Here is a 25014-nt window from a genome sequence, read left to right on the forward strand (position 1 = left end):
ATCTCTGACTTCGACAGTTGGAATAATTTTTGTTCTTGTACTGTATCCTAGAAAAATAAATGAATTTGAGAAGAGGGCATACCAAAAGAATTACCTGAAAGAGCGTCCTGAGCCTCAAAGAATGTACTGAGGCCTCCCTTCACATAGGCTAGGCTCCCCTCATTCTTCTTGTTTGCCTGCTTCCTTAAAAAATTTGCAGCAACTTTCAGCTGATCAAAGCTGGAATGTAAGAGAAAAAATAGCATATGAATGCAAAAGAAAGAAAAACAGCAGAACACAAATGGTAATGCAATAAATTGCCTCAGTTCTTCCAACAACCTTAACAGTAGAAAACTGATCAGTCTCAGCCGTGGCACAGTGGGTAGCACGCTCGCCTGAGTCAGAAGGTTGTAGGGGTTCAAGTCCCACTCCAGAAACTTGAGCACAAAAATCTAGGCTGACACTCCAGTGCAGTGTAGAGTGAGTGTTGCACTGTCGGTGGTGCTGTCTTTCGATGAGACATTAAACCAAGACCCCATCTGCTCTCAGGGGAATGGAAAAGATCCCATTGCACTATTTCGAAGAGGAGCAGGGGAGTTATTCCCAGTGTCCTGGCCAATATTTATCCCTCAAATCAACATAACAAAAACAGATTATCTGGTCATTATCACATTGCTGTTTGTGGGAGCTTGCTGTGCGCAAATTGGCTGCTGCGCTTCATACATTACAACAGTGACTACACTTCAAAAAAAAAATTTCATTGGCTGTCAAGCACTGGTGGTCATGAAAAGTGCTATAAAAATGCAAATTTTTTTTTTTATTTAAAAAGGAAAAGGAGTTGAACTAAGACTATTTTAAATAAACTCAAAACACACGTAGGTATCTTCAGTCTGCCCCCCCCCCCAAAAAAAATCAAAAATGGTATTTGCGTATTTTTTTTAGAATTCATTCTCGAGATGTGGTCGCTGCTGATAAGGCTGGCGTTTATTGCCCAGCCCCAGTTGCCCTTGAGAAGGTGGTGGTGAGCCGCCTTCTTGAACTGCTGCCGTCTGTGTGGTGAAGGTGCTCCTGCAATGCTGTTAAGTAGGGAGTTCCAGGATTCTGACCCAGCAAAACTGAAGGAATGGCGATATATGTCCAAGTCAGGACGATGCGCGGTGGAGGGGAACTTGGAGGTGATGGTGTTTCCATGCACCTGCTGCAATAGTCCTTCTGGAAGTAGAGGTCGCTAGTTTGGGAGGAATCATCTACTTAAGATCACAAAAAGCAGTTCAGGTGACTAAACACAATCAATTTTAGTTTTCACTTTTTAAATGGAAAATAACTATTCTAGCATTTTCTACTCAAAAGATCTTATATAAAAGCTATTTCAAATATCTTCTACAGTCCTGAGGAAGGGATTTAAAAAAATGTCAATAATCTAAATAATTGAAGCCAGACACAAGCTCAATGTTAGTTGTATGTGACAAAAATATTTGATGCACATTTTCTCTGTTAAATCAAAAGATATTTCCTGCACTCTGAAATAGATGATGAAGGTATTAATAAAAAAATTCACAATGATCTGTCCAAAAATGATCCACATCCTAGAAAAAGTCAAGTCGTAGCTTGCCTCCATTTATTGACTTTCATCCCACAATGATCTGATATCATTTAGCATCTGGATTTTCTCAGAAAATATGTCTAAATTTAGACCATTACATCAGCTGCAGGAGTCACACATACGTTTTGTCACTCTGGTGCAAAATTATTTACTGTTTATCAGACACATTTACTTGAAAACTGAATTGGTAGGTAGATACTGCCCTAGTGCAAGGTCCTATTATTTCTTTCTTGCCATCTTAATGCTTTATGTTGCAAAAACCTCCACAGTAAATTAAATTTTGCCCTCTTAGTAACCTTAATAACGCTACAAAAAGCTTGTAGCCTAGATCTGATACAGTTGTGCACAGCTTATGGTACTCGAGTAGTAACCCAGAGGTTGTGAATTCAAATCTCAACAGGGCAAATTGTGAAATCGAATTCAACAAATCTGGTAATTTGAAGGCTGGCACCAGATTAACATGACCATGAAAGCTCCAGTTTTTTTGTAAAAGCCCAAGGTAACCTGTCAGCCCTACTTGGTCTGGTCTACAGGTGACCCAAGTCCCACACTATGGCCCCGATCTCGCCTACCGAGGCGAACTCAGTGGGCCGAGGATAGGTGACTGGTGGCAACCTCGCTCCCGACTCCATCCCGCTCGGAGAGAAGAATTTTCGATTGATTGGGCTGGTTAAGCCCGCCCTGCGAGGTTCCCGGCCAATTAAAAGGAAGCGGAATTTCAGCCGGTTTCCTTAAAGGGGCTATGTCCACATTCAGTTTGACAGTTGTGCTGTCAGTGTTCTACAGCATTGAGGTGCTGCAAACACTGACAAGCACTGCACAGAGGTGCACGGCTGCACCCAGGCTCTCCCATGACTCCCTCCATATGCTTATGGAGGAAGTCACAGCACGCAAGGGGGTTCTCTTCCCTTCCAATGGGCGGAAGAGAACTCCCCAGGACACCAACACAGCCTGGTTGCACACTGCACAGGAGGGCACAAGCAGGGATGTGGTCAGGAGTCCCTGGCTGCAGTGGCGCAAACCTTTCAATGATCGCAGTAGATCACGAAACGTTGCTGCAAAGCCACACTCAACCTCATCCTGCTGTACCACTCATCACATCCCCATCACTCTGCCTTTCCTACCCTACTCCTGCACATCCTTACTCACACCAACTTACTTTGCACCTTCACGTATCCCACTCTATCTACATCATCACATCCCCATCTCACTAGCCACCCCTCACACTTGCCCATATCCTTGTCCAATCATAACTAACAACACACACTTGGATGTTTTTGCCAATGTTCATGTAAAGTTTCCGTTGATGTGTTGTGGGTGACTTCCAGAACATGACAACAGAAATCTATTTCAAAAGGGTACCGATGAATTTTCAGCTAGGAACAGATTGCTCCAAAACACGAAGTCTCCCTGCTCTCCCTGTTAATGTGGTAGATTCGAAGGGGGAAAAATTCGGTTGGTTTGCGCCTCCCATTAGCGCCTTAAGAGGGCGCTAATGGGGTGCAAAGCAACTAGTGCCCGGGTGCAGCGATGTTTGCGCCGCTCGCGAAATTGACTAGACATTTTGCAGCGGCGTTAAACACTAACGCCACGATCTCCTGCGCCCGTAGATCGTGACGTCAGTCGAGCATTCAACGCCCCGAACCGGATATTGAGTGGCGCCCCCTGCCTTACCGCCTGCCGCTAGCAATGATAGGTTGAGGGGAGCGTTTTGCAGTCAGGAAGGGACTGGGGGAGCGCTATTTAAAGGCGACCGGTTCCTGCCTTTTTTTTCGGCGACATTTTTGCACCACGCATTCTGAGTGAGAGAGAGAGATTTCTGGAGATACTCAACGCTGTGTTGAGGAGTTTTGGGTACTGAGCAGCACTTTGCAGGTTCATTTTGATTTGATCTTCCTTGCATCAATTTAGAAGAGACTGTGGGCGCTGCACTCTGAGCTCTTTCCCTGGGCCTCTCCATTGTTCTTTCCAGTAGATTTGATGTACAGGTCTCTCCAGGCCGAGATTCAAGGCTGTAATGAGCACGGTGTGGATGGAGAACAAGATCGATCCTCCCCTTTAAGAACTAGCCAGCGCCAGTGTGTCTGTGTTCCATTGCTGATTGACATCACGAGCTTCGCTAGCGCTCTGAGGTAGCACCTCGCTCCTCGGCGTTAGCGCCTTGAGAGGTGTGTAGCGCCTGATTTAGCACTCCAATCATCTCCAGGGGCGATAGAAGCCAAGTTTGCAGTCGGAGGCGATAATTAGCGCCAGGCGCTAAACTTTGTGCCCGGCCATTAATTGCGCCCCAAACGGGGCGATACTGAAATTCTCCCCCCATATCTCTTACAAAACAAGCTTTTTAGATTTATGCTTGAAGCATAAAAATTAGTCAGAACAAATCAAATTAGGTGCAGATCATAAATAGTGTTACCAGGAGAACCTTACAGTATCTCTCTCTTTACAAACTTAAATCCTTTCTTATACAGCCAATAGTAATTCTGTTTAGAGAAGAACCTCTTCATTAACCAATTTGAATAGTGGCCATGTTTGAGATATTTCAAAAATATAGTGTTTTTTTCCCCAGTCACGAAACAGTTGTGGGAATTATTTCTGCACATTTCTAATACTCAGAAATGCAGATGAAAGACAGCAATAAATCGATGATATTCTTTGAGTAATTTAAAAATAAATCTTACCTTATTATTCAACAGAAAGATGACTGTAACCATGGAAGTTGATAGCATATAATGAGGGGGAAATTGGCTGGGCTATAGGGAAAGAGCAGGGGAGTAGACTAATTGGATAGCTCTTTCAAAGAGCTGGCACAGGCAAGATGGGCTGAATGGCCTCCTTCTGAGCTGTATGATTCTATGTGGAACTTGTACACCATAAGGAAGACAATATGGATAATGTTAGCTCCTTTTCAGATAGATATGAAAAACATAACTATTTGAAAAACATAAAATTGCACCAATCGCTATATAATTTCCATTATTAAGGAAGCAGTAACAGGACATTTGGATAAGCATAATTTAATCGGACAGAGTCAGCATGGTTTTATGAAGGGGAAGTCATGTTTGAGAAATTTGCTCGAATTCTTTGAGGACGTAACAAACAGGGTGGATAAAGGGGAACCAGTGGATGTGGTGTATTTGGACTTCCAAAAGGCATTTGACAAGGTGCCACACAAGATTACTGCACAAGATAAAAAATCACGGGATTGGGGGTAATATACTGGCATGGGTGGAAGATTTTTCAAGGGGGTGACTAGGTGTGTGGATGAAGGAAATGCTGTGGATGTGGTATACATGGACTTCAGTAAGGCTTTTGACAAAGTCCCGCATAGGAGACTGGTCAAGGTAAGAGCCCATGGGATCCAGGGTGCCTTGGCACGTTGGATCCTAAACTGGCTGAGTGGCAGGAGGCAGAGGGTGATGGTCAAAGGTTGCTTTTGTGACTGGAAGCCTGTGTCCAGTGGGATACCTCAGGGATCAGTGCTGGGTCCCTTGCTGTTTGTGATCTACATAAATGATTTGGAGGAGAATGTAAAAGGTATGATCAGTAAGTTCGCAGATGACACGAAAATTGGTGGGGTTGTAAATTGCGAGGAGGAAAGCCTCAGGCTACAGGACGATATAAACGGGTTGGTCAGATGGGCGGAAAAGTGGCAAATGGAATTTAACCCTGAAAAGTGCGAGGTGATGCATTTTGGACGGACAAATAAGGCAAGGGAATACACAATGAGTGGTAGGACCCTAGGAAGTACAGAGGGTCCTTGGTGTACATGTACATAGATCCCTGAAGGCAGCGGAACAGGTAGATAAGGTGGTTAAAAAGGCATATGGGATACTTGCCTTCATTAGCCGAGGCATAGAGTATAAGAGCAGGGAGGTTATGATGGAGCTGTACAAAACGCTGGTAAGGCCACAGCTGGAGTACTGTGTGCAGTTCTGGTCACCTCACTATAGGAAGGATGTGATTGCTTTGGAGGGGGTGCAGAGAAGATTCACCAGGATGTTACCTGGGATGGAGCGCCTCAGCTATGAAGAAAGACTGAACAGGCTGGGGTTGTTTTCCTTGGAGCAAAGAAGGCTGAGGGGGGACCTGATTGAGGTGTACAAAATGATGAGGGGCATAGATAGGGTAGATAAAGAGGAACTTTTCCCCTTAGTAGGGGGGTCAATAACAAGGGGGCATAGATTCAAGGTAAGGGGCAGGAGGTTTAGAGGGGATTTGAGGAGGAACTTTTTCACCCAGAGGGTGGTTGGAGTCTGGAACTCACTGCCTAAAAGGGTGGTAGAGGAAGGAACCCTCACAACATTCAAGAAGCATTTGGATGAGCACTTGAAATGCCATAGCATACAAGGCTATGGACCAAATGCTGGAAAATGGGATTAGATTGGACAGGGCTTGATGGACGGCGCAGACACGATGGGCCGAAGGGCCTCTTTCTGTGCTGTATAACTCTATGACTCTATTGGCTATCTAACAGAAAACAGAGTTGGGATAAATGGTTCATTCTCAGGTTGGCAATCAGTAACTAGTGGTGTTCCGCAGGAGTCAGTGCTGCTACCCCAACGCTTTACACACTATATTAACGATTTGGAGGAGGGGACCAAGTGCAACATATCCAAGTTTGCCGATGAAACAAAGATGGGAGGGAAAGCAGTGAGTGAGGACGACATAAAAAACCTGCAAAAGGACATAGACAGGCTAAGTGAGTGGGCAGAAATTTGGCAGATGGAATATAATGTTGGAAAGTGTGAGGTTATGCACTTTGGCAGAAAAAATCCAAGAGCAAGTTATTATCTAAATGGAGAGAAACTGCAAAGTGCTACAGTACAAAGGGATCTGGGGGTCCTGAAGCATGAAACACAGAAGGTTAGTATGCAGGTACAGCAGGTGATCAGGAAGGCCAATGGAATCTTGGCTTTTATTGCAAGAGGGATGGAGTATAAAAGCAGGGAAGTCTTACTTCAGTTATACAGGGTACTGGTGAGGCCACACCTGGAATACTGCGTACAGTTTTGGTTTCCATATTTAAGAAAAGATATACTTGCTCTCGAGGCAGTTCACAGAAGGTTCACTCGATTGATTCTGGAGATGAGGGGGTTGACTTATGAGGAAAGGTTGAGTAGATTTGACCTCTACTCATTGGAATTCAGAAGAATGAGAGGCGATCTTATCGAAACATATAAGATTGTGAGGGGGCTTGATCGGGTGGATGCGGGGAGGATGTTTCCACTGATGGGTGAGACTAGAACTAGGGGGCATAATCTTAGAATAAGGGGCTGCCCTTTCAAAACTGAGATGAGGAGACACTTCTTCACTCAGAGGGTAGTAAATCTATGGAATTTGCTACCTCAGAGCTGTGGAAGCTGCAACATTAAATAAATTTAAAACGGAGAGAGACAGTTTCCTAGCTGATAAGGGAATAAGGGGTTACGGGGAGCGGGCAGGGAAGTGGACGTGAGTCTAGATTCGGATCAGCCATGATCCTATTGAATGGCGGAGCAGGCCCGAGGGGCCGTATGGCCTACTCCTGCTCCTACTTCTTATGTTCTTATGTTTATAATTTCCAACTTTTCACTGTACCCCATCATGTGATAGATCAGCACTGAAAAGCCTGTGGCACATTTATTTCTTTACCTAACTCTCTCCAAATAATGTTCAAACAGTCCAATATTACTGCGTCATTGCAGAATGCATTACACTATCTTACACGAATGCTGCTGACAGTGAGTTAGGAGAACCCACACCGCAAATCCCAGATAAGCAAAATTTCACTCCAGCAGCTAAATCACAGAACAAGGAAGACACCACTGTCCACACTGAGGTCATATGGAGCAAACCTTTTGTCTCAATGATGCGCAATAGTGGATTTCAGTCAAAAAGCAAGTGTGCTGTAGTTTGCTTTCTGACTTTTTTTTTTTAAATACCAAATGTATAACACTCTGGAGCTGTACAAGGTCTGCAGGAGAGGGGCTAATAATACATTCTGGTCATAATTACATGCGAATCACCTGCAGTTTCTAAACACACAATCACTGTCTCCATTCCTTGCGGGACAACACTCCAAGACAGGATATTTTTTCAGTGGTAAAAGGCTATTCCAGATTGTTTCCCATGCTCAAGAACTCTCCCCCTACCTCAACAAAGAACCAAAACAGCACATGGCTGCAATACTGTTTTTATGATTGTATCACACTCCTTTATTCACCACTGTCATCTACTGTTCTTTAGTCAGCTAAGTGTCTTATAGGAGAAAAAGTGTTGCTTTAAAGCAGATACCGTTTAATGCTTTTACAATAAGGTTATGGTGTCTGTCAGCTGCTTGCCCTATATTTTGTTGTTTTATAGGTGGTTAGAGCTAAGACTGGACTTCCACTTCCTGTTACCTGTGTTATAAATTTAGACTGTGGAACTTTGTTTACACTTGTCACAAGTTTCAGGCAGGAAAGTAATTTTAAGCACAAATCAATTTCCTTTAGGGGAGAAAACAGACAAAAGTTAACCAAAACAGCAGAATTCTTAAAGTTCATATTTCCCTGTACCTGGGTTAAGCAAAGTACAGATTAAAAAAAAAGTTAGTGTTTCAATCTTTCCATTACTTTTTCTCCACATGCAAACTACATCCTCTGTTGCACAAGTGTCTCAGAAAAAGGTCTAATAATCTGCATTATTGTGTTTGCTTTTTTTTTTCCCCCCCACGCATTTGAAATTAATAAGGAGACCTGGCTCTTCGAGCTCAACAACCTGAGCATTTGACTCCTCAGGATGGTTTCTGCAAGGGAAGTTGATATTTCAGACAATGAGCACTTCCTCCGAGTGAGACAAAATTCTGGCTGCCTACACGCATAAGCAGCCTTTAGGTTTAAAAAAAAAAGTCTTTAAAACGTTGCTAAATCTTTAAAAGCATAGAACTATTCAAGACAGTGGCAAGAAATCCTCAAATATAAGATTATTTACCCATATACACAATAGAAGCAATCATTTTATTTCTTGGTAAGGAATATTTCTCTGGATGTTAAACCACAAACATTCCCTCTGTAATCATTAAATCATAGAAGGATTCCATTTAAGTGCAATTCAATATTTAGCTTGCAGAGATCACCTATGGAATGCAGTGTACATAGCAGTCTAATATTGCACATTTATCTGAAAGTGTGCATATGGAAATGATAAAGGAAGACTCAAAAGCCCCAAAGGGTAATGAGTCAACATGAGATTTGTTAGTCTGCAGGTGGTCCTATTGGTCTGCTGCGATGACTCACCAACTTAAGAATTAAAAAACATTATAGTGGCACTGTGCACTGTAGTACAGATCATCATAAAAGGACACACGATTGGATCCCAACTCCACTAAACTCCTGCTCTCAATTACGCTGCAATGGGAACGCTGGGCAAAACTCTGGCATCTTCCTGCGAGGCAAGGGGAAAGTGGGTGGATGTCACAACTGTTGTATACATCCTTGCAATGTTAAAAATGGCACCGAGAGACTAGGAGCAAGTTACCTATTTGAGTTGCTCATCCATGGTGGGTGGGGGAAATTACACAAGTTACAATAGCTGGTTAGACATAAGCAATCATGGATTTTAAAAATAACAAGGATTAAAAATATATTTTGTTTTTCAATTATTAAGTAAGCCTCCCATGGTACAAGAGCATGAATTTCATATTTCACAAACAGGTCCGTTTGTTTGTACGCTGGAATATTCGCGTCAAGTCATGTTAATTAATCCTTTGAGGACAACATTGGCACCTTTACCCCAGAAAGAATTTTTAAAAATAAGCATCTTCCAGCCTGCGTTATACACGGCAATAGTGAATGAATTTGATGAATTTCGCCCAGCAGTTAATTTGAGTAAACTTATTTTACCAACAGAAATAATTATCTTTCAGAGCTCCATAGATACTCAAGGGATTGTAAGTTAGGAAATGCAGCTTAAATAGTCAAAAAAGGAGCACAGGCCTGGTAACACAACACCCATCGTGGAAAAAATGCTTGGCAATGTTGTACAGAATGCTACAAATGAATATTTAAGGAGCACGAGTGTCATCGGGAGCAGTCAGCGCAGTTTGGAAGAGATAATGCTTTACAAACCAATTACAATTCTTTGAAGATGTAACTAAGCTGGTGGGCAAGGTAATCCAGTAAATATAGTTTACTTAGATTTTCAAAAGGGTTTGACAAAATTCTTCACGTGAGATTAGTAAGGAAGCTTACGGGTTGTAGAGCAATTGAAAAATTGTACCGATGGACTGGCATCAGAGGATGAAGGATATCAATAAATGGAAAATGCTGTGTCTTGGAAAAAAGAACCAGTGGAGTTTCAAAGGAATGAAATGAACTGTCACCCTCGCTGTACTACTCCATTACGTGGTACAATGGACAGATAACAACCTGCCAGTGCAACAGCGCTCTGATTTAATGTTCGTTATCTCATCGTTACATAGTTACCCAGTAGTTCTTTTTATATGATTTGTGACTGATACGGAACAGGATGTATGTAGTAGTTTTATTAAATTTGCTTATGACACAAAAATCTGTGGACAGGTATTGAATAGAAGGGGGCTTGACTATTTTCAGAGAGACTTGGACAAATTACACAGATAGGTTGAGATATGGCAGGTGGATATTAACATGGTTCTACCTTCCCGGTTAATTGTCAAAATTTTCAGTGAAAAACGACACTGACACATTACCTCTAATATTTTTTCTGTTGTGTGTCTTGTCCCCTTTTCTTGGTAAATAAAGCAACATAATTTTCTTCTGTTCTGTTATTTGTATTGTATTTTTCTTGATTCAATTACCAACAGTAATGTTGTAATATGTGTAAGACATAATTTTGGGAGATCTGAGTTATCTGACAATTTCCATTATGACAGATGGAGCTTCCACTGCCCCAGAGAATGACTACTCAGGCCTTTTGGAGAGGTCTTAGTCTGTATGATGCCTTAAAACTGCTGCACGTAGGATATGAAAGCTAATTTTTAATAAAAGGATTGCTAAATGTTTCCATATCAAAAAATTACTTATGTAATTTAGACAATACCATCCGTTGGCTCCATCCATTTCTTATTTTTACTTTGTAATATTCAGCAATAAAAAATCCTTGAAAACCTTTATTTTTATAGGTTATAGAATTGAAAATGCATCTGCAAAATAGCTCGACCTACCTCACAATCTCAAGTTCCACAGCCTCCACTTTAAAATATACTGTGCCATATTTTGCAACCCCTGCGGGTGCGTAGGCGCCCGTAGAGGCCGTGCGCAAGTTCCGGATTTAGGCATGCGAAGCGCATGCGCTAAAACCCGGAACTTGCGATCTGCCAAGAATCCTCGACAGATCCTCCGCATCCCCGGGAGAAGGGCCTCTGCGGGTGGAGAGTTGCGCTATTTGCCCAACTTCTGCCCGCTGAATTCCTAATAGAAAAATAAAATTTTATCACTCATTTATACATTAAAAACACTGTCCAATAAGGTAAGTTTATTTTTAGCCCTGTTAAAACATACATTTTTTTTCAAAAAATTCAATTTTCGTTTCAAATATTTAATTAAATATCATTTTAATTAATTTTAAACACGTAATTTTTTCCCCAATTTATTTCATGTGTTCATGTATTTTTTAAGTGATCCCCATTCATACTTATGGGAGTTACGTACGTACAGAACTCCCATAAATATGAATGGGGATTCCTTTCTTTTATTGGTTGGGCCGGCCCACATGATCCCAGGGGCGCTTGCAAACCGCATGCACCCCTGGGGATACGAGGGGCTCTGCCCACGCAGACCAGGGGAGGCCCGGGATCGCAAGCCTCCGTCTCACCTGGACCACCAAGTAAATTCGTAGATTTTTTTTTACAGGTTGGAGGCATCCGCCCGTGGGAAGCCTCCGATCACAAATTTTGGGCCATTGCCTCTAATTTTTTTTCAGCAACAGAAAATACATTTTAAAAATCTGCTGTCTGTAATATGACCAACTCTATAATGTGTTTCTGTGTAGCTCCCAAAAGATGCTTTTATACTGCACTTATCTGGTGCTAAGGCCAATGCTTTCTGCTTTAAAAAAAATAGATCTTCCCAACAGCTGGCTTTGCTGAATCCGGCAAGTTTACCTGAGGTGCCACTGGCTGTACCTCACCTGTACATCGGGAGCTGGCAACCCTAGTACCCCACCAATCACAGTATAAAAGCAGCTAAACACGTTGGGGGGGGGGGGGGAGAATTTCCATGGGAAGGGAGGGGTCTCCCGATCTCCTGTAGTAACTTTGGTGGATTAACAGAAACCCCCAGACATACGGCGTAAATGGTTTCTGCCGAAGTAATGGCAGGAGATTTAGAACACAGTGAAAATTCCAGGTGAGGGTTTTTTTTAAAACCTATTTTGAAGTTTTCAATGAACAAAGATTATTTGAGAAGTTAAACTCATTTGACAACACCAGAGATTCAAACCAAACAGTAGGACACTCATTGCAATGATGCCTTTTCACTAACCTTGTAGCAGAGTGATTTTCTATCAGATACCAGGTGGCAGAGAAGTTTTCACTGGTAAAATCTCCACTCATACCCTGAAATAATCCTTCCAGGTCCTTCGGAGGAATTTTGCCTCTGCAAAAGGAATCCAATTAAATATTTATAGAAATTCTTAGCTGGCTTGTTAAACCTACAACAAAGCAAATGTATAGTTGCAGTACTTCCAAAATAATACATTTACCATCTATTTAAATTAACAGGTTACTGTCTCTTCATCAAAAAACATGCCTTGCACATATAACGAATTTATTTTGAATATGGTAGTTATTTTCAATTCAGAATTCTCAACTAAAGCTGTAACAAAACTTTGTGCAATTTTAAGAAAAAAATATTCACTACTGAAGTATTTCACAGTAACCTATTAATGCAATTAGTCAATTATCATGCCTATTACTTTGCACAGCACATTTGCATACTTGACATTTTGTTGAACTTAAATTTCCACTATTTAAAATTGCAATAGTTTTCTTAAACTTACATTTTAAAGATATTTAGCCCAGATTTTGCGGTCAGTGGTGAATGAACGGCGCACGCCGTTTATTACACTTACCCACAGACTTTCCACACATGTAAAGGTCAATTTTCAGTGCCAGAAAGGTTGATTGGCAGTAATTAAGACTCATCAAGGCATTAAAAATTCATTTACATTTGAATGAACAAGCGCTAACCTTTTCTGGCACGTTTAGTGAGTATCAAGTGGGTAAGGATCGTAAATTTATACCCTTCCATTTTGGTGAATACGGAGTCTCTCAGCAAGGTACTGTTATAGAGGAGCAGGGCAACTCGGACAGGAACTTCCTGATTTCTGTGTTTAACTGCGTGTGTGGACACCGGATGTTGCTGCCCAATTTAATCCTTAATAATGGTGAGCGCCAATAGCCTCACCGTTATTTCTACCGCAAAATCCAGGCCATTGTATATATTCACACACACATTTATAAAACCTGAAATGCTATTTGGTCCTAGCCCACCAACACTGTTTATGTTACCTTCCAAAAAAACAACTGGTGAAGGTTTAAGTGAAATCAATACATTCACAATAAAGATAGGAGCGGAAAAAGGGCTGGATCATAACACAAGGACAATAACCTCTTACAGTATAGCACAGAAGGCAAGTACAAAATTGCGACTCAAGAACAAGTATAATTTTTCATTGTTTAAAACATCAGTGTTTCGTCTTTCTGTAAAAGGCTGGTTTTTAAAAAAAATATTAACCATTCAAATTATATTCGAAAAACAAAACACCTCCATTTCACAAGGTTTACTAAGCTCGAGATCCAGGAGAAAAAGAACAAAATCCCAACTCTTAAGTCTACAGATGTCTGCATTAGCTCTGGCTCAGCTGCCTGCTTAGTAATTCATTTACGGCGTGTATGACTCTAGTTCTGGTTAAACCTGCCTCTCTGACCACATATTTGAGCAATTTTGTGACCTACAACAGAATTTTATTTTAAAAACCTCGAAAAGAAAGCAAGCCATCCAAATGCAGAATTTATAAAAGAGATGATAACTAGAGTGGTATGCATTAATAACGTGTTCTAGCCCACAAAGATCAACTTGACACAAGACACAAGTGCCAGAAATGATCACAAACGTAAGTTCACTTGGAGTTCACTTTTTCCATTATATTACCCAGTCATTTGGCTCTAGAATGGACTAAGTACCAAGGAAATGCAATTCCTCATTTCTGACTGCATCATGTTAAACTCTCTCCAGCACTGAATTAACCACCCAAGTCTTAGATCTTTCAAGTAGTAACACTAGTCTAATGGCACAAGAAAAAAAGGTACTAGGCTGATTTGTTCTAGTAATTTTTTTTTTTTTTAATTGCACCATTTGACTCGGAGTCCAATTCACAATACTGAAGGCTATAATTGCAGTTTTTAAGTGGATTAAATAAAATGCTACCACTTTGCTTGTCATTGAAGCATGCTACAATTCCTATTAAGTTAAAGTTATACAAGTGTTAAAGTAAAGTACTGTACAGTATCTACCACAAGGTGGCACTGCGATATCAAATTTGTTTTGCCAATATGATGAAATAATAAACAGATGATGAAGAAATGCTGCATCAGTGACTGCATGCAGTAAGTAGGTGGAGAACTTGCTTGGTGGGACCGGACATATTTTGTGTGTTGAAATCCACTCTGGTATACAAGTTTGATCTGTGCTAATGATCTGTGCAGAACACATGCCAACATGGTGATATACACCCCTACTATTAGTCTGTGCAAAACTGCATCTGTTTGCGAAATTCTGACATGTGGGTCTGCCATAATCTGCAAAGAAAGTTCAAACTAAAGCAGTACTTAAGTTTATAGAGCAGTTTAAGTGGTAGAAATAAAAAGCATAATGCAGATAAATAACAACTTGCTTCTTTTGGAGCAAGAACGTTTTATAAATGGAGGCATGAAGGTGTCTCAAAATTAAAATGTCGCTACTATTTTCCATTACTTATTGTGACACTGGGCAATGTGTTTTACATAAATAACACATCGACCAGTACACTACAATCTGTAATATATATTTAACTTCAAAAGGAAAATGTACTGCATATTTGCTGCTAACACAGCCAGAACAAGCTTCACAGAATGCAAAGGTGTATGTAAGCTTGGAAGCAGTACATTAAAATTAAGGCTCCCTTTGACTTCTAAAACGAAAAGACCATTTTACTAATGAAGCGCTAGAAGTACCAGTAAAAATTCAACCTGTAAGCTAACTTCCTCAGCCAAGGTTTTATGCAGCAGTGCATAGCGAATTTGTGAGCCACTAACATTTAAATACATTAACTGCAATCACTGCTACACCATGATCTTTGAAGTTCATAGTCTCCAACTTGTAATGAAGCTGACAATGTCTTGAGTGAATATGGTTGCTTTTGGCTGGAAAGAGGCTTTGTGCGACCACTGCTACATAAACATTCATCATTTGTTTTACTTGCAAAGTGCGTTCACTGGCACGCAACTTTTAGTAAATTTAGTCAGAAAAATATGGCAAAATACTAACTGGCAGAGGGGAAAGCAACACTCGAGGTACATGGAGGACATGCTATGATCTTCAGTACAATGGCAGATATATTTGTATGGAGAGAAAAATCTGATAAAGTCCCTTGCGAGTTGTCAAGTCATCCTCAAACACAATTTTAACATTTGACTGGCGCTCATAAGTGCACAGATCAGAGGAAAAACATCAAAGCAACTTTGTAGCACAGTAACCCATAATGAGAGCCAAGTTCAGCATTGTTCTAGCTGCTCAGGATTAAGAGAATTATCTTTTACAATAAATGCAATATTGTACATGCATTATTTTGACATTCTATACATGAACAAAAATCAGGACCTGGGGGGGGGGGGGGGGGGGGGGGGAAAGGCTGTGGTGCCCAGTGTAGTGGTGTGAATAAAAATGGCACCCTGAAAAAGTAAACAGTGGCACTGAAAGAATCCAACATGAAAGACAATGAGAGAGCCTGATAAAAGAAAAACAAAGAATCCGTTTGACTCTAAACTGATCTATTTTACCAGACAAAGCCTTTGGGTCTGTGCGACAAAAATAACATTTCCGTCATGTGAGTGTAAAAAACTGTAATGTCTCAGTCCAGAAAACTTTGATGAGGCATTAGTAAAGATAAAAGTCATCTTTGAATGGGAGGGAATATTTTAAATGCTATTTCCATGATTAAGCCTCCAGGCGAGTAATTGGCGTGAAAACGAATGTTAGTGGGGTGGGCACGCCAGTGTCTGTGAATTAACTGCTGGATGCATATAGCCCTTTGTGCCCATGACTGCTAAACAAATGGAGATTCATTGTAGATTGTGCTTTAAGTTTGGGGTTATTGCCGCAGGGCAAGAAGCCATTGTTACTTTGATGCCTAATGTAATCAAGCTAATGGGCAATACCATCTTCAAGGACCTTGTTCGAACTTCAAAGAAGAAACATTCTTATAATCCCACAAAGGACTTCTCGTGTCCTACAGTTTACTTTTCACCCTACTGCTATACGGGATGGGGTGGATTGAACTGTATTTATAGCACTTACATATAGATCACCAGTGTCCAAAGAAACTAGAAATAGTACTAACTATTTTAAGACAGTCAAGCCAGTTTAAATGTAATGTAAATTTGATGATTGCACTGTATAGACTCCTGCCTATGTAAGCAATTGACCATAATCGGATTAATTGTTTATGCTGACCCAAATATCGCACAAAATAAAGTTTGAGGATTTGATTCTTAAGATGCTCCCATAATCGGATTAATTGTTTATGCTGACCCAAATATCGCACAAAATAAAGTTTGAGGGTTTGATTCTTAAGATGCTCATTTTACTTATGGAGACCCCTATCAAGCTAGTCACAAGAAGAAAAGATCTTGGAAGAAAACCCAAACTGCAACAAACTACATCTTAGAACTGTTTATATTCGCAAAAGAAAAGTCAATCAATTTACACTACATTCCCTTTATCTATCCAATTGATCAACAACTTGAATTTACTTGGCGCCTTTAATCTAGAAAACTTCCCTAGATGCACCACAGAAGGATAATCAGGCAAAAATTGACATCAAGCCAAAAAAGGAGATATTAGGAGGAATGACTAAAACTTTGGTCATGGAGGTACGTTTAAAAGGAAGGTCGTAAAGGAGAGAGAGAGAGAGAGAGAGAGAGAGAGAGAGAGAGAGAGAGAGGTGACGAGGTTCAGAGATGAAATTCCAGAACGAAGGGCCTAGACAGCTGAAGACATATCTGCTAATGGTGGAGCAAAGGGAGTGGGGAATGCACAAGAGGCCAGAGTTGGAGGAATGCAGAGCTCCCAGAGAGTTGTTGGGCTGAAGGCAGTTACGGAGATAGGGAGGGGAGAAGCTATGAAGGGATGTGAACATGAGAATGAGAATTTTAAATTGGAAACATTGAGGGACTAGGAGCCAATGTAGGTCAGTGAGGACAGGGATGATCGGTGAATGGAACTTGGTGCAGGAGAGGCTCCAGGTTGCTGAGTTTTGGATAAGCTGAAGTTTATGGAGGGTGGAGGTTGCAAAGCTGGTCAAGAGAGCATTAGAATAGTCAAATCTAGAGTGACAAAAGGCATGTATGAGGGTTTCAGCAGCAGATGGACTGAGACAGGGACAGCAGTGGGCGATGTTACATGAGGTGGAAGCAAGCAAGTTTTGTGATGGAGAGAATGAGAGGTTGGAAACTCTGTCAAATAGAATTCCGAGGTTACAAACAGCTGACTGGGGAGGTGAACATAATTGGTGGCAAGAATAGTGTTTTTGGTGGGGGCCAAAGACAATAGCTTCAGTCATCCCAATGTCACTTCTAAAAATGTCATTAAATTTGTCAACATGGCCTACACTGACTACCCTCCAGGTCCACGGCACAATTTTCAAACTTGAGGAGGATTGATAAATGGTGGCTAGAGTCTCTGCTAACTCTTCTGAGACTTCTTTCAAAATCCTAGGTTGCCTAACACCTTGGGTTTTGCTATTTCTAGAGTTATTTCTAACAATTGTTCCACATCCTCCTCTCGTACATACACACTCACTTCCACCATTATTTGTAATATAAAATATTTAATATCTCTGCTATACCTTCATCGCCATAATCAGACTCCCGCCTTCATCTCTGAGCAGCCCTACACTCTACTTATTTATATGCTAAACAGCCTTTACCATTTGTTTTAATTTCATCTGCTAGACTATTTTTTTTTTTTTTTTATAAAATATCCCCATTGAATCCTCTAATCACATCATTCACCTCCCACTACACTTTTCACATGTCTCATGATTATCTTTAGTATTGATAGCCCTAATTTTACCACAGCAAGACAGCAATGAGATAAATGACCAGAGAGAACATAAAATGAATTTGGTGGTGTGTATTTTTGATGCTGCTGGTTGAAGGATAGATATTGGCCATGACAACAGGAGATCTCCCATTAATCTTCAAATAGTGACATGGATCTTGAACAACCACCTGAATGGGCAGATAGGGCCGAAGTTCAACATCCCCTCTAAAAGATGGCACCTCAGTACTGTGCGGACGGTTCAACCTAGATTTTGTAGTAAAGTCATGGAATGGGACTTGAACCAATAACCTTCTGACTTCCGAATAAAGATTGTACTGAACCAAGTCTACACAGGATGGGAGGGGGAGAGGAATAGGGAGAAAGAGGCGAGTGCAGTGAGAGAGAGAGAGAACACGATCGAGAAAGCACACATGTAAGCAAGCCACAGACATACGTAACGAGAGAGAGAAAAATCCATAGACACACAAAATGGATTTGGTCATTTACAGTCAAAAATAGACTGCGTGTGAAGGCAGGTTTACTAGATACATAAAAATAAAATAATTTTTCTCCCAAGTTTCTGGAATTTGCTCTAACACCTTTAGATGTGTCCACCCCAATTGGTAACCTTTACAGTACTGAACTTCCATCGTTGCCTTCAAAATGTGGATCAGCAAGACTAATGATAAAGGTCAAACATGAAAGATAGAGCGTCAATTTAATTACAGCTGGACACCGTCACTTGCCTTCTTTTTACAGCTCTCCACAAAGAGGGAGATGGAATACTCATCAATGACAGAGTGCAGTTACCAAAAGCAGCACTCAATGCCTGCTTCCTGCTCAGAAGAGAACACTGTAAATCCTCCTCATGGCTAGCGAGGCCAAACACTTGAGAAACAGATTTCTCCAGAAACCAACTATAGAAATGATCTTTTCCAGATTTGTTGCCATAGATGTGAAAAATCTTGTTGCACATCAAACCTAATCGCCTTCATTTTAGATTTGGATTTTTCTAAACTGTACAAAATTTGAAAGGAACTTTTTTTTTTTTTTTTAATAAAAGATGCAAAATGCATTCAGCATTAAAATCATTGATGTGACATCATTTAAAGTCAGTATATTGGCCTAGAAATTCAGTTAAGGCCCGCCAGCAGGCTGACGCCCAAAAGTTAACACTGCGCGTGCAGCCCGTTGCGACCGCCAGAAATTCACTTTTAGCGCCCCAATTCAGAACCGGGCGCTGTTCCAGGGTGTGCCCGCCTCCGCTTGGGGCGCTGAAAGTGAATTTCAGCGCTCCAGCTGCCGCTGCGCCACCCGATGCGGTGCGGCAGGCTGGGGTACTGCAGGCCTCCTCCTTCTCTTAAGGAGGAGCTGCCTGCAGCCGTGAGATCGCCGCTGGAATCTGCCAGCAAATGAGCCCAGCACCATGGAGAAGTGCCGGACTCACGGGAATCAGCCACCAATGCCGCGGGGGGGGTGGTGGAGGAGGCCGGGGAGGGAGGTGCGGGCAGGCGGCCGCCGAAAAAGCGGCCGGCCGCACCTCCACCTTAAAGCGCCCCAGTAGCGCAACAGTACGGCCCCGTTTCACGAACGTTGTTTGCGGCCGCTGCAGAAGAGGCGGCCGCAACTAAATATGGGGTTTGGGCCGGAAGCGGGGCGGTACCGGGGCCCTGCGCACACCGATGACGTCATCGGTGTCGGCGCAGCGCTACCGGCTACCACCGCCATTACCGCAGCGCTGAATATCAGCGCAACCTCTTATACTGGCGCAGAAACCCTCTTTAGGCGCCAACTGGGCGCAAAGCTTGCAGCGCCCAACTGAATTTCTAGGCCATTGAGTTCACACTGTGAATGTAGTCTGAATCGTTTAATATGTGTGGGGATATAGGCTGGTATTCGGAGAACACGGAATAGGATTTTTCTGGGAACTTTATGTTAAAGTTTACTGTTAGTTCATTTTTCCTTCTCCAGCTATTGTGGGTGGTTTGTGCTTGTGTGTTTATTTTACTGTATTTTTTATTGGTCATGCAGTCCATTATTTGATGCAATTACTTGTATATGTGATTACTGTGGAGACATGTCTAGTTTTGTCATGTTAGGAGACAGCTGTCTCACACTAGAGGCACTGGACTATTATCTTGTCAGCCAGTTTTTCAGAAGAATATTTCTGCTGTAATAATTACCAAAATATACGGGAGGCTAATACTGCTGCATAATGTACTAACATACTGAGCCAAAGAACAATTATTGATTCATGGATTTTTTTCGTTCGTATTTGGGGTGCAAATATATGACCATGGTATTCAAAGGGGTTAGATGATACAACAGACAGCAAATTTAATAAGAAAATAACCTTTTCTTGCACACTCCAATTATAAAACTGTTTCCGATGTGTTGGTTTACAACTGTTACCAGTTTTACTGTTAGAATTGATACTACTAATGTATTGGATTTTAGAGGAAGTGAACAGGTTAAAAACACAAATCATTAGAAGTGTGTTAACAAAATATTACTTCCTGACAATACATATTCTCTAGTTATTTTGGATAAAAGAAATGCTGTACTTTGATGTCAGAGATGGCAATGCATTTTGCCCTTAGTGACTTAGCAAATTAAGCTATTGGATGCATATTCACCCCTAAAATTAGATATGCACAGTTGCTGTGTATCTGTGTTTAATATATAGAGTTATTCAAAGAGTTTAAAAACTTGGTCTGATTTTTTTTTAATATAAATATGTTTACCCATCACTGCATACCCCTTGGCTTTCAGGTAGAAGCTTAAACATGCTTTCAAGCATGTTCTGTTTTTAAGTGTCCCCTGAAGGATTCGCTGCTGGGTTCCACCTGTTGTTCTGTAATTGTGATAAATGATTTGTATAGGAAATGGCCTGGAAAGATAGCTCCAGCACAGACATTTATTTTGGCAGTTTCGTTGTGAAGTAGTACAGTACTGTGTACTGCCATTAGTCCATCTGATTGTTTGAACAGTTGAATGATTAAATAGACAGGTGCAAAGATTTGTAAGTTGTCTATGTTTATCTGCAATTTATAGCATCCCTGAATGAAGTACATTATTTGGCAACCTACCTGTGCATTTATTAGGATTCAAGTTTAATCTTTCAGGTAATACGAAGAGGTGGAGTTTCAAAATATTTGACATGATGTTGGTGGGCATTTTTTGGTTCTATTGAGACATTACACTCTTCTCCATATCTGTTATATTAAAGTACTGGAGACAGAATCGGAATCAAGCAAACTTCTGGCCAATCTGACTTGAATTTGTTTCACTGTCAAAGGTGATTAACAATCATTTATGAGTTAACACCAAAGCAAATGACTGCAGATGTTAGAAATTTGAAATAAAAAACAGAAAATGCTGGAAATACTCAGCAAGTCAGGCAGCATCTGTGGAGAGAGAAAACATTTCAGGTCAATGACCTTTCTTCAGAACTCATGAGTAACACCTGAGTTTAGATAGGTTCATAGAACAGTGGGGGAAAGGAAAGAAAGGGAGGGTAAGGAAAGACCCAGGACAGATAGTATTTATTTGAGGGAAGTATGCTATTCTGAAACATAAAAATAATGACAACTTGGAAATGCTAGATCTTCAAAATGCTTGTAAATTTCAGAAAGTGACAGAAAGTTAAAATTGACAACTATAAGGATTTTAATTTGCTGAAAAGGGATTACCATTGGTTGTTAGATTAATTCCTAAATCACTGTGTGGGGAAGACAGTTCATGTTAGTATTGTACACTGCTCTTAACCCCGTCAGGACTGAATATTTTTAACACTAGTTTTATTAAATTAAATGCTTTAAGACTTCAACTGTAGACGACTGATGAAGTCAGATTAGCATGTTTAATCAACAGCAAATTGCAGTTTAACCCTACTATAATTCAATACCAGAAAAGCCTAACAATTTGAAAATGTTAAAAAATGTATCTTTTAAACTTTCCAAATAAGCATATGAAATAAAGGAAAAATTGTAGCTTGAATTGGAGATATCGATTTGAGTTAGGCATCAATAACCAACTAATGAATTGCAAATTTAACTAGCTGTGAACCACCTGCCAACTACATTTCTGAAAGTTCAAGTAAACAGCATATTCTTCGGCTTTATTTTATCCTTAAGGAATGGGATCAGTGAGGTGATAGATGAGCAGGATTGAGTGTGGGACAGAATTTTAGACAAGTTAGAGTTTGTGTAGGGTGGAGCTTGGGAGGTTGGAGAGTAGGGCATTGGAAGAAGAAATTAAATCTGGAGGGAACCAAAGTATGGGTGAGAGTTTCAGCAGTGATGAGTAGATGTGGGTTGCAGGTGGACAATATTGTAGAGATGGGAGTAAACAGTTTTGGGAATGGATAGGATGTGGGATTTGAAAGTTCAGGGTTGAACAGGACCCTCAAACAACGTACCATATGATTCAATCCGAGCAAGCAGTTGAGGAGGGCGATAGTCAGCAGCAAAGGGTATGGAGTTTTTGCTGGAAGCCAAATAGATGGCTTTGGTCTTTCAAACATGCAATTCGAGGAAGGTTTGGCTCATCCATGACTTGATGTCAAACAAGCAGCTTGGCAGCACAGAGGTAGTCATGGAGTTTACGGTGAGTGTGGAGAAATGGCATGAGCAAACAATTGAAAACTGAGCCCATGCCTGCAGATGCTGCTGCTGAGGGGCATCATCAAAATAAGGAAAAGGAGAGGGTATTCTGAAAGAGAAGCTGCAGCTGGAGATGTGCCAGCTGCATTGGGACATTTAGGAGTAGAAGCACAATACAGCAGTACCATAGAGGTGGCCACAGAGAAGAAATAAAGAAAGACTTATATTTATATAGCACCTTTCATGACCTCAGGAGTGAATCACTCCTGAGTTTGCTTTGAGTTTGGAGAACTCTTCCAAAACTAGATCTTGCTTCCTGAATTTAAATCTTTCTGAAGCCTGTTGACATTATTGTGCCTTGTTCTGTACATGATGATACCACATGTCTGCAAGTGGATCTCCCATGGCACCACCCATGAATATTAATTTAGTTTTAAATTGAGCATATCAATTGTGTTCTACTCACCCACTTGCAAGTAAATAAGCCACTGCCAGTAAATAAGCTTGCACCCTCCTGCACAATTATCTAATTAATTCTATAGACGTAACATGTTGTAGATATATATATATACATATACATCTGTTGCTCACAAACGCAATTTAACAAATAAATCTGGCCAACAGTTGACCTAAATAACTTTCAGGCCTCTATATTAGCAATGAAAGATAGTTAGGTTCTAATGCTCCAACACTTGAGAACATTAGCTTCTGGCACTCGTAATGTAATTATTAAAAATAAAATAGATGAAGAGAAACATTTTTGTAAACATTTATAATCAAATATATGTAGCCATTATATATCAAAAATGATGACTAGTCACGCTTCATTGGCATTGCACCTGTAGGTAACGCTAAGTACAATGGGGATAAACTAATGTTACTATGACAACGTCACTATACTGATTCCCTACCAGACAACTGCAACAACCAGTGCTCGCGCTTCATGGATTCAATAACTCCACAGCTGCCCATTTGCCAAACCGTTATATAGAAGCACAAATGGCTATTGCGAGTATTTATCGCAACAGTGGCCACGTGCTCGTTATGTGCATAGCTCAAATCAAAACCTCCTCACACGCAGAAAGGAAATCACTATTATCCATTCCCTCTCCCTCCGCTCTCACCTCCTCCCTGCCCCCGTGCCGTTGACAGGAGAGTCAGACAACTTTGTATTTCATTTAAAGCCCCATGTGGCTGACATGTGTAGTTCAGTCACAGCATTTGGCAATGTGCTCCCATTGGTGGGAAAAACAGATTCAGTGACAAAGTCAGATCCCTCACTTTGACCAACATAAAGCTGATTGAGAGTATTCCTCTGCTGCATTATCTGCCTGATGGCTGTGTGCCACCCATTCCTCAGACATGTCTCACTCCTTATACACCTTCACAACCCCATCTGCAGTTCAGTCAGCCTCTCAACACCCCTCTCCCCACCACTGAGCATTTTCCTCGAGGATTAATGGCAAAACTTAGCACTTAACCCTTGCATTTAAATCCTCTCCCCTTCTCCTCTGCCTCTCTATTCTTCTCTCTCTCTCCCTGGTCTGGGTTAGTCCTCACCCGCCCTCTTCCCGCCTCTCCCTCCCTCCTTTCGACCTCTCTCTGATCCGCCCACCCCACTTTCACTCCCCCTGCTCCAGATTCCTTCCTCTCCCCGCCCCCTCCACTTCGATCTTTCTCCTTCACTTCCTTTCTCCTTCCCTCTATCCCACTAAATGTCCAGATCACGCATAAATTGTGGTCACGTGACTGTGGGCCTGGAATCGACAGTGGGACTGTAACCTGAATAAAAAGTGAACAGATTCAAGAAAGGAGGTGAAGGGAAAAAATGGGCAGAGAAAAATTTGCCGAAAAAAAGGACTGGATTCAAATGTCCACCAAAAGTGATATAAAATTGTTAAAAATTTAATATTTGTAAAAAAAATTGGAAAAATCGAAGACAAATGAAATACAACTTTTTAAAAATTGTACTTCTACCATTTTTGCATTAAATAATCCTTACACTTGAGAAAGATTTGCTCCTTTATTTTTGTGAACGTTACCACAATATTCTCTTGCTTCCCTCGCTCCCTCCCTCCTGCCACACAAAAAAACCCATCAGCTTCCCTCAGTCAGGAGGGTGGGGTGTCTGATATTCAGAGTCAGGAAGGAACCACCAGGAAAGTTTTCCTCATTTGCTCCCTCAAACAACCTGGCATGATTTTAACAACATAGGTAAATAAAAATAAGTAAAGATTTGTAGTACTGATATTTCTCCAAATGTTCCTTAACCCACATCCTGTAAAATAAATTCTCCTGTGCCATGAAGCATTTGTTATTGAAAAACCTTAACTGCAGAATTTAGTACCCACTTGACTATGTCTATGCCAAGAGGGTTTGCTGGACGCAGAGACAAGGGAGAAATCCCTTTATTCCTATCAGTGCGCATGTCGTAATAGTTCATTTCTTCAACCCAGACAGCTGACTGATCCAGGATACCTGGAGAAAAACCAAAATGTATAAGAAGGAATGAGGTACTGTATTAAAA

The 25014-nt window shown here is 41.1% G+C and overlaps 1 protein-coding gene and 1 non-coding gene across 7 annotated transcripts in view; both read right to left on the reverse strand.

Moving 5' to 3' along the window:
- The window catches only part of exoc2 (exocyst complex component 2), a 303326-nt gene that overhangs the window by 219083 nt on the left and 59229 nt on the right, over positions 1-25014 (reverse strand). For all 6 annotated transcript variants that reach the window (XM_085989137.1, XM_085989132.1, XM_085989135.1 and 3 more), the window contains exons 4-6: positions 24839-24965; positions 12064-12177; positions 95-219 (exon numbers count right to left, since the gene is read on the reverse strand). In XM_085989137.1, coding sequence (XP_085845263.1) covers positions 95-219; positions 12064-12177; positions 24839-24965 — 366 coding nt within the window. The remainder of the gene's footprint in view (positions 1-94; positions 220-12063; positions 12178-24838; positions 24966-25014) is intronic.
- On the reverse strand, positions 18618-18833 carry LOC147117808 (small nucleolar RNA U3). Its single transcript, XR_015078573.1, has one exon. It is a non-coding gene; the product is annotated as a small nucleolar RNA U3 (small nucleolar RNA).

Source organism: Somniosus microcephalus, chromosome 5, assembly GCF_052327205.1.
Source record: "Somniosus microcephalus isolate GS21.2 chromosome 5, FLI_Smic_1.0, whole genome shotgun sequence".
Taxonomy (NCBI): Eukaryota; Metazoa; Chordata; class Chondrichthyes; order Squaliformes; family Somniosidae; genus Somniosus; species Somniosus microcephalus.